Here is a 15651-nt window from a genome sequence, read left to right as displayed (position 1 = left end):
AATCCTTAGAGTCCGACTCGTTAAAGAAAAAATCTTTGTCCAGTACGAGGTGAGTTATCGCTGTCCTGATGTCTAGAAGGACTTTTCGGTCATAAGTAGCAGAAACATTATGTACAAAATAAGTTACAAATAACGCACAAAAACACGCACAATTGGTTAAGAGCCCTTAAAACGGCAGCCATCTCCTCCGGTGACATTAGTTATTCTAGACCATTCTGTGCTTCCAACTTTGTGGCAACAGTTTGGGGAAGGGCCTTTCCCGTTTCAGCATGAGAAGTCCCCTAGTGCACAAAGCGAGGTCCTTACAGAAATGGTTTGTCGAGATCGAACACCTTTGGGATGAATTGGAACACAGACTGCGAGCCAACATAAATGCCCGACCTCACTAATGCTCTTGTGGCTGAATGGAAGCAAGTCCCTGCAGCAATGTTCCAACAGTGGAGGCTGTTGTAGTAGCAAATATGGGGACCGATTCCCTTTTAAAGCCCATGATTTTGGAATGAGATGTTCGACATGCAGGTGTCCACATAGTTTTGGTCATGTAGTGTATCAGTTTAGCTAATCACCATTGTTCTTTCCCTTGATGAAGCCCTTCCCACTCTCTGAACCAGCCAATCGCCATTGTCCTTTCCCTTGACGAAGCCCTCCCACTCTCTGAAACAACCACTCACCATTGTCCTTTCCCTTGACAAAGCCCTCCCACTCTCTGAAACAACCACTCACCATTGTCCTTTCCCTTGACAAAGCCCTCCCACTCTCTGAAACAACCACTCACCATTGTCCTTTCCCTTGACAAAGCCCTCCCACTCTCTGAAACAACCACTCACCATTGTCCTTTCCCTTGACAAAGCCCTCCCACTCTCTGAAACAACCACTCACCATTGTCCTTTCCCTTGACAAAGCCCTCCCACTCTCTGAAAAGCCAACCACTCACCATTGTCCTTTCCCTTGACAAAGCCCTCCCACTCTCTGAACCAACCACTCACCATTGTCCTTTCCCTTGACAAAGTCCCCCTCAAAGCCCTCCCACTCTCTGAACCAACCACTCACCATTGTCCTTTCCCTTGACAAAGCCCTCCCACTCTCTGAACCAACCACTCACCATTGTCCTTTCCCTTGACAAAGCCCTCCCACTCTCTGAAACAACCACTCACCATTGTCCTTTCCCTTGACAAAGCCCTCCCACTCTCTGAACCAACCACTCACCATTGTCCTTTCCCTTGACAAAGCCCTCCCACTCTCTGAAACAACCACTCACCATTGTCCTTTCCCTTGACAAAGCCCTCCCACTCTCTGAAACAACCACTCACCATTGTCCTTTCCCTTGACAAAGCCCTCCCACTCTCTGAAACAACCACTCACCATTGTCCTTTCCCTTGACAAAGCCCTCCCACTCTCTGAAACAACCACTCACCATTGTCCTTTCCCTTGACAAAGCCCTCCCACTCTCTGAAACAACCACTCACCATTGTCCTTTCCCTTGACAAAGCCCTCCCACTCACCATTGTCCTTTCCCTTGACAAAGCCCTCCCACTCTCTGAACCAACCACTCACCATTGTCCTTTCCCTTGACAAAGCCCTCCCACTCTCTGAAACAACCACTCACCATTGTCCTTTCCCTTGACAAAGCCCTCCCACTCTCTGAACCAACCACTCACCATTGTCCTTTCCCTTGACAAAGCCCTCCCACTCTCTGAAACAACCACTCACCATTGTCCTTTCCCTTGACAAAGCCCTCCCACTCTCTGAAACAACCACTCACCATTGTCCTTTCCCTTGACAAAGCCCTCCCACTCTCTGAAACAACCACTCACCATTGTCCTTTCCCTTGACAAAGCCCTCCCACTCTCTGAAACAACCACTCACCATTGTCCTTTCCCTGACAAAGCCCTCCCACTCTCTGAAACAACCACTCACCATTGTCCTTTCCCTTGACAAAGCCCTCCCACTCCCAACCACTCACCATTGTCCTTTCCCTTGACAAAGCCCTCCCACTCTCTGAAACAACCACTCACCATTGTCCTTTCCCTTGACAAAGCCCTCCCACTCTCTGAAACAACCACTCACCATTGTCCTTTCCCTTGACAAAGCCCTCCCACTCTCTGAACCAGCCACTCACCATTGTCCTTTCCCTTGACAAAGCCCTCCCACTCTCTGAACCAGCCACTCACCATTGTCCTTTCCCTTGACAAAGCCCTCCCACTCTCTGAAACAACCACTCACCATTGTCCTTTCCCTTGACAAAGCCCTCCCACTCTCTGAACCAACCACTCACCATTGTCCTTTCCCTTGACAAAGCCCTCCCACTCTCTGAAACAACCACTCACCATTGTCCTTTCCCTTGACAAAGCCCTCCCACTCTCTGAAACAACCACTCACCATTGTCCTTTCCCAAAGCCCTGAAACAAAGCCCTCCTTTCCCTTGACTCCACTCTCTGAAACAACCACTCACCATTGTCCTTTCCCTTGACAAAGCCCTCCCACTCTCTGAAACAACCACTCACCATTGTCCTTTCCCTTGACAAAGCCCTCCCACTCTCTGAAACAACCACTCACCATTGTCCTTTCCCTTGACAAAGCCCTCCCACTCTCTGAACCAACCACTCACCATTGTCCTTTCCCTTGACAAAGCCCTCCCACTCTCTGAAACAACCACTCACCATTGTCCTTTCCCTTGACAAAGCCCTCCCACTCTCTGAAACAACCACTCACCATTGTCCTTTCCCTTGACAAAGCCCTCCCACTCTCTGAAACAACCACTCACCATTGTCCTTTCCCTTGACAAAGCCCTCCCACTCTCTGAAACAACCACTCACCATTGTCCTTTCCCTTGACAAAGCCCTCCCACTCTCTGAACCAACCACTCACCATTGTCCTTTCCCTTGACAAAGCCCTCCCACTCTCTGAAACAACCACTCACCATTGTCCTTTCCCTTGACAAAGCCCTCCCACTCTCTGAAACAACCACTCACCATTGTCCTTTCCCTTGACAAAGCCCTCCCACTCTCTGAACCAACCACTCACCATTGTCCTTTCCCTTGACAAAGCCCTCCCACTCTCTGAACCAACCACTCACCATTGTCCTTTCCCTTGACAAAGCCCTCCCACTCTCTGAAACAACCACTCACCATTGTCCTTTCCCTTGACAAAGCCCTCCCACTCTCTGAACCAACCACTCACCATTGTCCTTTCCCTTGACAAAGCCCTCCCCTCCCACTCTCTGAAACAACCACTCACCATTGTCCTTTCCCTTGACAAAGCCCTCCCACTCTCTGAACCAACCACTCACCATTGTCCTTTCCCTTGACAAAGCCCTCCCACTCTCTGAACCAACCACTCACCATTGTCCTTTCCCTTGACAAAGCCCTCCCACTCTCTGAAACAACCACTCACCATTGTCCTTTCCCTTGACAAAGCCCTCCCACTCTCTGAAACAACCACTCACCATTGTCCTTTCCCTTGACAAAGCCCTCCCACTCTCTGAACCAACCACTCACCATTGTCCTTTCCCTTGACAAAGCCCTCCCACTCTCTGAACCAACCACTCACCATTGTCCTTTCCCTTGACAAAGCCCTCCCACTCTCTGAAACAACCACTCACCATTGTCCTTTCCCTTGACAAAGCCCTCCCACTCTCTGAAACAACCACTCACCATTGTCCTTTCCCTTGACAAAGCCCTCCCACTCTCTGAAACAACCACTCACCATTGTCCTTTCCCTTGACAAAGCCCTCCCACTCTCTGAAACAACCACTCACCATTGTCCTTTCCCTTAACGAAGCCCAGCCACTCACCATTGTCCTTTCCCTTGACAAAGCCCTCCCACTCTCTGAAACAACCACTCACCATTGTCCTTTCCCTTGACAAAGCCCTCCCACTCTCTGAACCAACCACTCACCATTGTCCTTTCCCTTGACAAAGCCCTCCCACTCTCTGAAACAACCACTCACCATTGTCCTTTCCCTTGACAAAGCCCTCCCACTCTCTGAAACAACCACTCACCATTGTCCTTTCCTTGACAAAGCCCTCCCACTCTCTGAACCAACCACTCACCATTGTCCTTTCCCTTGACAAAGCCCTCCCACTCTCTGAACCAACCACTCACCATTGTCCTTTCCCTTGACAAAGCCCTCCCACTCTCTGAACCAACCACTCACCATTGTCCTTTCCCTTGACAAAGCCCTCCCACTCTCTGAACCAACCACTCACCATTGTCCTTTCCCTTGACAAAGCCCTCCCACTCTCTGAACCAGCCACTCACCATTGTCCTTTCCCTTGACAAAGCCCTCCCACTCTCTGAACCAACCACTCACCATTGTCCTTTCCCTTGACAAAGCCCTCCCACTCTCTGAACCAACCACTCACCATTGTCCTTTCCCTTGACAAAGCCCTCCCACTCTCTGAACCAACCACTCACCATTGTCCTTTCCCTTGACAAAGCCCTCCCACTCTCTGAACCACTGCATGCTGATGCAGTAGATGATCAGTGGAGACTCCTCCTCTTGGAATGCCTTGTTCAGCTGAACAGAGGAAGGAAGAGGGGAGGGAAGGGGGGAGGATAGGGAGAAGAGCGAGGGAAGAGGGTAGGGAGAAGAGCGAGGAAGGGGGAGAAGAGCGAGGGAAGGGGGGAGGATAGGGAGAAGAGCGAGGGAAGGGGGAGGATAGGGGAGAAGAGCGAGGGAAGGGGGGAGGATAGGGAGAAGAGCGAGGGAAGGGGGGAGGATAGGGAGAAGAGCGAGGAAGGGGGAGGATAGGGAGAAGAGCGAGGAAGGGGGAGGATAGGGAGAAGAGCGAGGAAGGGGGGGAGGATAGGGAGAAGAGCGAGGAAGGGGAGGATAGGGAGAAGAGCGAGTGAAGGGGGAGGATAGGGAGAAGAGCGAGTGAAGGGGGAGGATAGGGAGAAGAGCGAGGGAAGGGGGAGGATAGGGAGAAGAGCGAGGAAGGGGGGAGGATAGGGAGAAGAGCGAGGGAAGGGGGAGGATAGGGAGAAGAGCGAGGGAAGGGGGAGGATAGGGAGAAGAGCGAGGGAAGGGGAGGATAGGGAGAAGAGAGAGGGAAGGGGGAGGATAGGGAGAAGAGCAGGGGAAGGGGGGAGGATAGGGAGAAGAGCGGGAAGGGGGAGGATAGGGAGAAGAGCAGGGGAAGGGGGGAGGATAGGGAAGAGGAAGGGGAGGGGATGGGAAGAAAGAGAGTTGAGAGAGAAAGTTTATCATTTCAATTCATTGAGAACATTAAAACAGGTGTGTTAGTGCTGGGGTGGAAAAAATCCTGCAAAGGAAAGTATCCGTGAAAGTCCTTACCCGGACAAACATGTCCAGCTCTGTCCTGCGTCTCTTTTCCAGCTTCTCGATCTCTGTCTGACAAGTGTGACACACATACAGGTGGTTGACAGCAGGCCCGCCTCCGTACCTAGACAACAAACCAATCACAGCTCAGTAACACACCTTGACAGACCAATCACAGCTTAGTAACACACCTTGACCAGACCAATCACAGCTTAGTAACACACCTTGACCAGACTAATCACAGCTTAGTAACACACCTTGACCAGACCAATCACAGCTTAGTAACACACCTTGACAGACCAATCACAGCTTAGTAACACACCTTGGCAGACCAATCACAGCTTAGTAACACACCTTGGCAGACCAATCACAGCTTAGTAACACACCTTGACCAGACTAATCACAGCTTAGTAACACACCTTGACCAGACCAATCACAGCTTAGTAACACACCTTGACAGACCAATCACAGCTTAGTAACACACCTTGACCAGACTAATCACAGCTCAGTAACACACCTTGACAGACCAATCACAGCTTAGTAACACACCTTGGCAGACCAATCACAGCTTAGTAACACACCTTGGCAGACCATTCACAGCTTAGTAACACACCTTGACAGACCAATCAGAGTTTAGTAACACCTTGGCAGACTAGTAACACCTAGACCAGGGACCACAGTCCCAGAATTCAGGCCGTGAAACACAGCTCAGTGAATAAACCTCTCAGAACCAGTAAGCACTCCCCTTAGCCGCATGCGATGCCAGGAGACGGCCGTCGTGCTACCTGACGTCAGACAATGCTCCTAGCCGTAAAAATACACCTTATAAACCATGACTTTAATCAACTATGGGTACGGTTACACTGACACAATAATGTGAATTTGAGTAATTAATATAGGTTTGATTCCCTAACAATCCTGTTTAATCCTCCGCCATGTAAACGTAGTCATTAATCCCACTTAATGACGGTACCGTGTCGCTGCATGAAGCTGACCTGCTGTAGAGGTGGTCCCACGCGTTCTGAGGCAGCATCACTACCAGATCGTCGATGAACGCGGCCTTGGCAGGCGGCACGCCTGACAACACAACATTTAAAAAGATCTTCGTCACAAGTCATTATGGGTAATACTAACATTATCCAATATCCTCTGTAAACATGGATTCATTTGGTCTTTATTTCCCCCAGTTGCTTTGACTGACTGGCTGGCTGGCTGACTGGCTGGCTGGCTGACTGGCTGGCTGTCTGGCTGTCTGTCTGGCTGGCTGTCTGACTGGCTGGCTGACTGACTGGCTGTCTGACTGATTCAGATAGAGAGAAAGATATATACATGTCTGATAGAGACAGACATGGATAGTTGGAAAGATAAAAGTCCATCGCTCCGTACCTCCATGTGAGCAGAGGAAGTCGTCATTGGAGATGGGTCCGGGCTCAGCGAAAGTCTTGAACTTGTTGAGCCACTGTCTGGAGACGTAGAACTGTAGCAGACTGGGCTCCGTCACGCCAAGTAGACCCGTCACTTTCCTCCTCTCCTTCAGCGCCTCCTCGTTGCTCTTCCTGGAGGGACACAAACAGTACACGTTAGTAACCGTGCGCTAAATCAACTACACGGACGTGGTCGGTACCAGAGCACAGAAACTTCCTGTTTACAGAAAACAAGAAAATAACTACATCCTCTACGAAGAAAATCTGGTAAAACTGGCACGGCCTCCAGAGAAGGCTCTAATCCAGATTAGAATTCTGCTGTTGATGTCTAGAGGAAGGATGTCGCCCCACTGTTCAGGATTAAGTCTCATAACTGTTCTTAGTGTGGTGGTCTCATGCTGTGTTGCTTTGTGTGATAAGTCCTCTTCTATCACACCGCTCCTAGCGGAGGAGGCAGTTCTAATAATACCGCTCCTAGAGGCAGTTCTAATAATACCGCTCCTAGAGGCAGTTCTAATAATACCACTCCTAGAGGAAGTTCTAATAATACCGCTCCTAGAGGTAGTTCTAATAATACCACTCCTAGAGGAGGAGGTAGTTCTAATAATACCACTCCTAGAGGCAGTTCTAATAATACCACTCCTAGAGGCAGTTCTAATAATACCACTCCTAGAGGAGGAGGCAGTTCTAATAATACCACTCCTAGAGGAGGAGGCAGTTCTAATAATACCACTCCTAGAGGAGGAGGCAGTTCTAATAATACCACTCCTAGAGGTAGTTCTAATAATACCACTCCTAGAGGAGGAGGTAGTTCTAATAATACCACTCCTAGAGGAGGAGGTAGTTCTAATAATACCACTCCTAGAGGTAGTTCTAATAATACCACTCCTAGAGGAGGAGGTAGTTCTAATAATACCACTCCTAGAGGAGGAGGTAGTTCTAATAATACCACTCCTAGAGGTAGTTCTAATAATACCACTCCAAGAGGAGGCAGTTCTAATAATACCACTCCTAGAGGCAGTTCTAATAATACCACTCCTAGAGGCAGTTCTAATAATACCACTCCTAGAGGAGGAGGTAGTTCTAATAATACCACTCCTAGAGGAGGAGGTAGTTCTAATAATACCACTCCTAGAGGTAGTTCTAATAATACCACTCCTAGAGGAGGTAGTTCTAATAATACCACTCCTAGAGGTAGTTCTAATAATACCACTCCTAGAGGTAGTTCTAATAATACCACTCCTAGAGGTAGTTCTAATAATACCACTCCTAGAGGTAGTTCTAATAATACCACTCCTAGAGGTAGTTCTAATAATACCACTCCTAGAGGTAGTTCTAATAATACCACTCCTAGAGGAGGTAGTTCTAATAATACCGCTCCTAGAGGCAGTTCTAATAATACCACTCCTAGAGGTAGTTCTAATAATACCGCTCCTAGAGGTAGTTCTAATAATACCACTCCTAGAGGCAGTTCTAATAATACCACTCCTAGAGGTAGTTCTAATAATACCACTCCTAGAGGAGGAGGCAGTTATAATACCACTCCTAGAGGAGGAGGCAGTTATAATACCACTCCTAGAGGAGGAGGTAGTTATAATACCACTCCTAGAGGAGGAGGTAGTTCTAATAATACCACTCCTAGAGGAGGAGGCAGTTATAATACCACTCCTAGAGGAGGAGGCAGTTATAATACCACTCCTAGAGGAGGAGGCAGTTATAATACCACTCCTAGAGGAGGAGGTAGTTATAATACCACTCCTAGAGGAGGAGGTAGTTATAATACCACTCCTAGAGGAGGAGGTAGTTATAATACCACTCCTGGAGGAGGAGGCAGTTATAATACCACTCCTAGAGGAGGAGGTAGTTATAATACCACTCCTAGAGGAGGAGGTAGTTATAATACCACTCCTAGAGGAGGAGGTAGTTATAATACCACTCCTAGAGGAGGAGGTAGTTATAATACCACTCCTAGAGGAGGAGGCAGTTATAATACCACTCCTAGAGGAGGAGGTAGTTATAATACCACTCCTAGAGGAGGAGGCAGTTATAATACCACTCCTAGAGGAGGAGGTAGTTATAATACCACTCCTATGGTTGGTTATATGCTGTTTGTCTTACTTGTAGAACAGTACGTAGGCCTGTTCTATCACACCGCTCCTAGCGGAGGAGGCAGTTCTAATAATACCACTCCTAGAGGTAGTTCTAATAATACCACTCCTAGAGGAGGTAGTTCTAATAATACCGCTCCTAGAGGCAGTTCTAATAATACCACTCCTAGAGGTAGTTCTAATAATACCGCTCCTAGAGGTAGTTCTAATAATACCACTCCTAGAGGCAGTTCTAATAATACCACTCCTAGAGGTAGTTCTAATAATACCACTCCTAGAGGAGGAGGCAGTTATAATACCACTCCTAGAGGAGGAGGTAGTTATAATACCACTCCTAGAGGAGGAGGCAGTTATAATACCACTCCTAGAGGAGGAGGTAGTTATAATACCACTCCTAGAGGAGGAGGTAGTTATAATACCACTCCTAGAGGAGGAGGTAGTTATAATACCACTCCTAGAGGAGGAGGTAGTTATAATACCACTCCTAGAGGAGGAGGTAGTTATAATACCACTCCTAGAGGAGGAGGCAGTTATAATACCACTCCTAGAGGAGGAGGTAGTTATAATACCACTCCTATGGTTGGTTATATGCTGTTTGTCTTACTTGTAGAACAGTACGTAGGCCTCAGCGTTCTGGACGCAGGACTCTGACACCTCGGTGACGCTCTGGTCATCAAACTCATACCAGAGGTTGTTCAGGTCATTCCTACAGTAGGCTATGTAGTGGCCACCTGGTGAGAGGAGGATGATAGGGAGAGGAGGAAGAGATAGGAGGTTAACCTGGGGTTTGCAAGAAGAGAACAGAATAACAATCCCCATGAAGTTGATTACTTAAAAAAAAAAAATGGTGAAAGCCCTCAAGGTCCTAGAACAAGTTTCTATCTGTCGATCCAGAGCCCTCTGTCTCCCTCCATAAGAACAGACCTTATGACGGGGGGGGAACACTCACTGCTGGCGGTGCCATGGTGACAGATGACGGACAGCAGGTCGTAGGAGGTGGTGTGGGCGGAGCCATCCTTGGCCAGGAAGGGCTGCAGGTCCAGGCCCTCCAATGGGAAGGAGACGTGAGTCCCGATCTTAATGGAGAACATCAGCTCGTGTCTAAACCGCTTCAGGTGGATGCACAGGATCTGGAAAGGGAATGAAAACAAATCATTTCATAATTATGTTGAATTGAAAGTGTAACTGAATAATACCTTGCCTGGTTTAGTAGCAGGTAGCCTAGCGATTAGAGCGGTGGGCCACTAACCCGAAAGGTGGCTGGTACGAATACCCGAGCCGACAAGTTGAAAAATCTGTTGATGTGCCCTTGAGCAAAACACTTAAACCTAATTTGCTCCAGGGACGCCGGTAATACTGTGGCTGACCCTGTAAAACAACACAATTCACTGCACCGATCTGATGTGTGTGACAATAAATCACATACACACACACTCTTCTTCCAAAAGTATGTAGACACCTGCTCGTCGAACATCTCATACAAAATCATGGGCATTATTAATATGGAGTTGGTCCCCCCCCCCTTTGCTGCTATAACATCCTCCACTCTTCTGGGAAGGCTTTCCACTAGATGTTGGAACATTGCTGCTATAACAGCCTCCACTCTTCTGGGAAGGCTTTCCACTAGATGTTGGAACATTGCTGCTATAACAGCCTCTACTCTTCTGGGAAGGTTTTCCACTAGATGTTGGAACATTGCTGCTATAACAGCCTCTACTCTTCTGGGAAGGCTTTCCACTAGATGTTGGAACATTGCTGCTATAACAGTTAAACCCACTGTTCCTAGGCCATCATTGAGAATTAAGACAATTGGCCCAGCGTCGTCCGGGTTTGGCCCGGGTAGGACGTCATTGAAAATAAGAGTTTGTTCTTAACCGACTTGCCTAGTTAAATAAAGGTAAAATAGACCTGTCAGAAATGTGTGTGGCTGAAATTGAGCCCGCTAATTTGAAGGGGTGTCCGCATACTTTTGGCCATGTTGTGTATATTCAGCTCATTCTTAAAGTATTCAGACCCCTGGACTTTCTCCACATTTTGTTACAGCCTTATTCTAATATATATATATATAAATATATATAAATATATATATATATATAAATATAATATATTTGTCCTCATCAATCTACACACAACACCCCATAATGACAAAGCAAAAACAGGATTTTAGAAATGTTTGCAAATGCATACTTTTTTTTTTACTGAAATATCACATTTACATAAGTATTCAGACCCTTTACGCAGTACTTTGTTGAAGCACCTTTGGCAGCGATTACAGACTTGAGTCTTCTTGGGTATGACGCTACAAGCTTGGCACACCTGTATTTGGGGAGTTTCTCCCAATCCTCTCTGCAGATCCTCTCAACCTCTGTCAGGTTGGATGGGGAGTGTCGCTGCACAGCTATTTTCAGGTCTCTCCAGAGATGTTCTATCGAGTTAAAGTCCTGGCTCTGTGTGGGCCACTCAAGGACATTCAGAGACTTGTCCCGAAGCCACTCCTGCATTGTCTTGGCTGTGTGCTTAGGGTCGTTGTCCTGTTGGAAGGTGAACCTTCGCTCTGGAGCCGGTTTTCATCAAGGATCTCTCTCTGTACTTTGCTCCGTTGATCTTTCCCTCGATCCTGACTAGCCTCCCAGTCCCTGCCTCTGAAAAACATCTCCACAGCACGATGCTGCCACCACCATGCTTGTAGAGATGGTGCCAGGTTTCCTCCAGATGTGAGGCTTGGAATTCAGGCCAAAGAGTTCAATCTTGGTTTCATCAGACCAGAGATTCTTGTGTCTTTTGGCAAATGTGCTGCAGAGATGGTTGTCCTTCTGGATGGTTCTCCCATCTCCACAGAGGAACTCTGGAGCTCTGTCAGAGTGACTATCGGGTTCTTGGTCACCTCACTGACCAAGGTCCTTCTCCCCCTATTGCTCAGTTTGGCCGGACGGACAGCACTAGGAAGAGTCTATGTGGTTCCAAACTTCTTCCATTTAAGAATGATGCCACTGTGGCCACTGTGTTCTTGGGGACCTTCAATTCTGCAGACATTTTTGGTACCTTCCCCAGATCAGTGCCTCGACACAATCCTGTCTCTGAGAACTACGGACAATTCCTTCGACCTCATGGCTTGGTTTTTGCTCTGACCTGCACTGTCAACTGTGGGACCTTTATATAGACAGGTGTGTGCCTTTCCAAATCATGTCCAATCAGTTGAATTTACCACAGGTGGACTCCAGTCAAGTTGTAGAAACATCTCAAGGATGATCAATGGAAACAGGATGCACCTGAGCTCAATTTCAAGTCTCATAGCAAAGGTTCTGAATACTTATGTAAATAAGATATCAGTTTTTTATTTTATCCTGAAAACCTGTTTTCGCTTTGTCTTTATGGGGTATTGTGATGTCATTATGGGGTATTGTGATGTCATTATGGGGTATTGTGATGTCATTATGGGGTATTGTGATGTCATTATGGGGTATTGTGATGTCATTATGGGGTATTGTGATGTCATTATGGGGTATTGTGATGTCATTATGGGGTATGAGGAAAATCAGCTATTTAATCAATTTATGAATAAGGCTGTAACGTACATTTTGTTGAGAGAAAAAGTCAAGGGGTCTAAAAACTTTCCAAATGCTCTGTACATCCTGTAATATCAGCTGTAATATACTGTACATCCTGTAATATCAGCTGTAATATACTGTACATCCTGTAATATCAGCTGTAATATACTGTACATCCTGTAATATCAGTAATATCAGCTGTAATATACTGTACATCCTGTAATATCAGCTGTAATATACTGTACATCCTGTAATATCAGTAATATCAGCTGTAATATACTGTACACCCTGTAATATCAGTAATATCAGCTGTAATATACTGTACACCCTGTAATATCAGCTGTAATATACTGTACATCCTGTAATATCAGGTGTAATATACTGTACATCCTGTAATATCAGTAATATCAGCTGTAATATACTGTACATCCTGTAATATCAGCTGTAATATACTGTACATCCTGTAATATCAGCTGTAATATACTGTACATCCTGTAATATCAGCTGTAATATACTGTACATCCTGTAATATACTGTACATCCTGTAATATCAGCTGTAATATACTGTACATCCTGTAATATCAGCTGTAATATATTGTACATCCTGTAATATCAGTAATATCAGCTGTAATATACTGTACATCCTGTAATATCAGCTGTAATATACTGTACATCCTGTAATATCAGCTGTAATATACTGTATATCCTGTAATATCAGCTGTAATATACTGTACATCCTGTAATATCAGCTGTAATATACTGTACATCCTGTAATATCAGCTGTAATATACTGTACATCCTGTAATATCAGCTGTAATATACTGTATATCCTGTAATATCAGCTGTAATATACTGTACATCCTGTAATATCAGTAATATCAGCTGTAATATACTGTACATCCTGTAATATACTGTACATCCTGTAATATCAGTAATATCAGCTGTAATATACTGTACATCCTGTAATATCAGTAATATCAGCTGTAATATACTGTACATCCTGTAATATCAGCTGTAATATACTGTATATCCTGTAATATCAGCTGTAATATACTGTACATCCTGTAATATCAGCTGTAATATACTGTACATCCTGTAATATCAGCTGTAATATACTGTACATCCTGTAATATCAGCTGTAATATACTGTACATCCTGTAATATCAGTAATATCAGCTGTAATATACTGTACATCCTGTAATATCAGTAATATCAGCTGTAATATACTGTACATCCTGTAATATCAGCTGTAATATACTGTACATCCTGTAATATCAGTAATATCAGCTGTAATATACTGTACATCCTGTAATATCAGTAATATCAGCTGTAATATACTGTACATCCTGTAATATCAGCTGTAATATACTGTACATCCTGTAATATCAGGTGTAATATACTGTACATCCTGTAATATCAGTAATATCAGCTGTAATATACTGTATATCCTGTAATATCAGCTGTAATATACTGTACATCCTGTAATATCAGCTGTAATATACTGTACATCCTGTAATATCAGCTGTAATATACTGTACATCCTGTAATATCAGCTGTAATATACTGTACATCCTGTAATATACTGTACATCCTGTAATATCAGCTGTAATATACTGTACATCCTGTAATATCAGCTGTAATATATTGTACATCCTGTAATATCAGTAATATCAGCTGTAATATACTGTATATCCTGTAATATCAGTAATATCAGCTGTAATATACTGTATATCCTGTAATATCAGCTGTAATATACTGTATATCCTGTAATATCAGCTGTAATATACTGTATATCCTGTAATATCAGCTGTAATATACTGTACATCCTGTAATATCAGTAATATCAGCTGTAATATACTGTACATCCTGTAATATCAGCTGTAATATACTGTACATCCTGTAATATCAGTAATATCAGCTGTAATATACTGTACATCCTGTAATATCAGCTGTAATATACTGTACATCCTGTAATATCAGTAATATCAGCTGTAATATACTGTACATCCTGTAATATCAGTAATATCAGCTGTAATATACTGTACATCCTGTAATATCAGCTGTAATATACTGTACATCCTGTAATATCAGCTGTAATATACTGTATATCCTGTAATATCAGCTGTAATATACTGTACATCCTGTAATATCAGCTGTAATATACTGTATATCCTGTAATATCAGCTGTAATATACTGTACATCCTGTAATATCAGTAATATCAGCTGTAATATACTGTACATCCTGTAATATCAGCTGTAATATACTGTACATCCTGTAATATCAGCTGTAATATACTGTACATCCTGTAATATCAGTAATATCAGCTGTAATATACTGTACATCCTGTAATATCAGCTGTAATATACTGTATATCCTGTAATATCAGCTGTAATATACTGTACATCCTGTAATATCAGCTGTAATATACTGTACATCCTGTAATATCAGGTGTAATATACTGTACATCCTGTAATATCAGTAATATCAGCTGTAATATACTGTATATCCTGTAATATCAGTAATATCAGCTGTAATATACTGTACATCCTGTAATATCAGCTGTAATATACTGTACATCCTGTAATATCAGCTGTAATATACTGTATATCCTGTAATATCAGCTGTAATATACTGTACATCCTGTAATATGAGTCTCGTGGGTTTTCTAAAGTGTTTGAACACTCACCTCTGGTACACTCTGAACTTTGCAGAATTTCACTCCATTCCGTAATCTAGCAGAGGAAAATCAGTCTTAATTAAATATTTTATTCATGTTTCCTGAGTTAAACCATGAAGAAGTTCCATTCAGTCATCTATCTAATGATTTACATATTTTGTTGTTGGAGGAGGGGGGTTCATTTCAAGGTCCTGGAGTGGCCTAGCCAGTCTCCAGATCTCAACCCCATAGAAAATCTTTGGAGGGAGTTGAAAGTCCGTGTTGCCCAGCAAACAGCCCCAAAACATCACTGCTCTAGAGGAGATCTGCATGGAGGAATGGGCCAAAATACCAGCAACAGTGTGTGAAAACCTTGTGAAGACTTACAGAAAACGTTTGACCTCTGTCATTGCCAACAAAGGATAAACTTTTGTTATTGACCAAATACTTATTTTTCACCATAATTTGCAAATAAATGCATTAAAAATCCTACAATGTGATTTTCTGGATTTTTTTCCTTCTCATTTTGTCTGTCATAGTTGAAGTGTACCTATGATGAAAACTACAGGCCTCTCTCATCTTTTTAAGTGGGAGAACTTGCACAATTGGTGGCTGACGAAATACTTTTT

General features: G+C 44.4%; 1 protein-coding gene across 1 annotated transcript in view; it reads right to left on the bottom strand.

Moving 5' to 3' along the window:
• LOC115124008 (ubiquitin carboxyl-terminal hydrolase 33-like) overlaps positions 1-15651 on the bottom strand; it is a 75829-nt gene that overhangs the window by 6984 nt on the left and 53194 nt on the right. Inside the window, exons 16-22 of the mRNA XM_065005999.1 lie at positions 15053-15098; positions 9766-9946; positions 9421-9547; positions 6671-6840; positions 6280-6361; positions 5300-5408; positions 4417-4519 (exon numbers count right to left, since the gene is read on the bottom strand). Of these exons, the coding sequence (XP_064862071.1) occupies positions 4417-4519; positions 5300-5408; positions 6280-6361; positions 6671-6840; positions 9421-9547; positions 9766-9946; positions 15053-15098 (818 nt within the window). The remainder of the gene's footprint in view (positions 1-4416; positions 4520-5299; positions 5409-6279; positions 6362-6670; positions 6841-9420; positions 9548-9765; positions 9947-15052; positions 15099-15651) is intronic.

This window comes from Oncorhynchus nerka, linkage group LG20 (assembly GCF_034236695.1).
Source record: "Oncorhynchus nerka isolate Pitt River linkage group LG20, Oner_Uvic_2.0, whole genome shotgun sequence".
In the NCBI taxonomy this organism is placed as follows: Eukaryota; Metazoa; Chordata; class Actinopteri; order Salmoniformes; family Salmonidae; genus Oncorhynchus; species Oncorhynchus nerka.
This window is presented reverse-complemented; position numbering and strand designations above follow the sequence as displayed.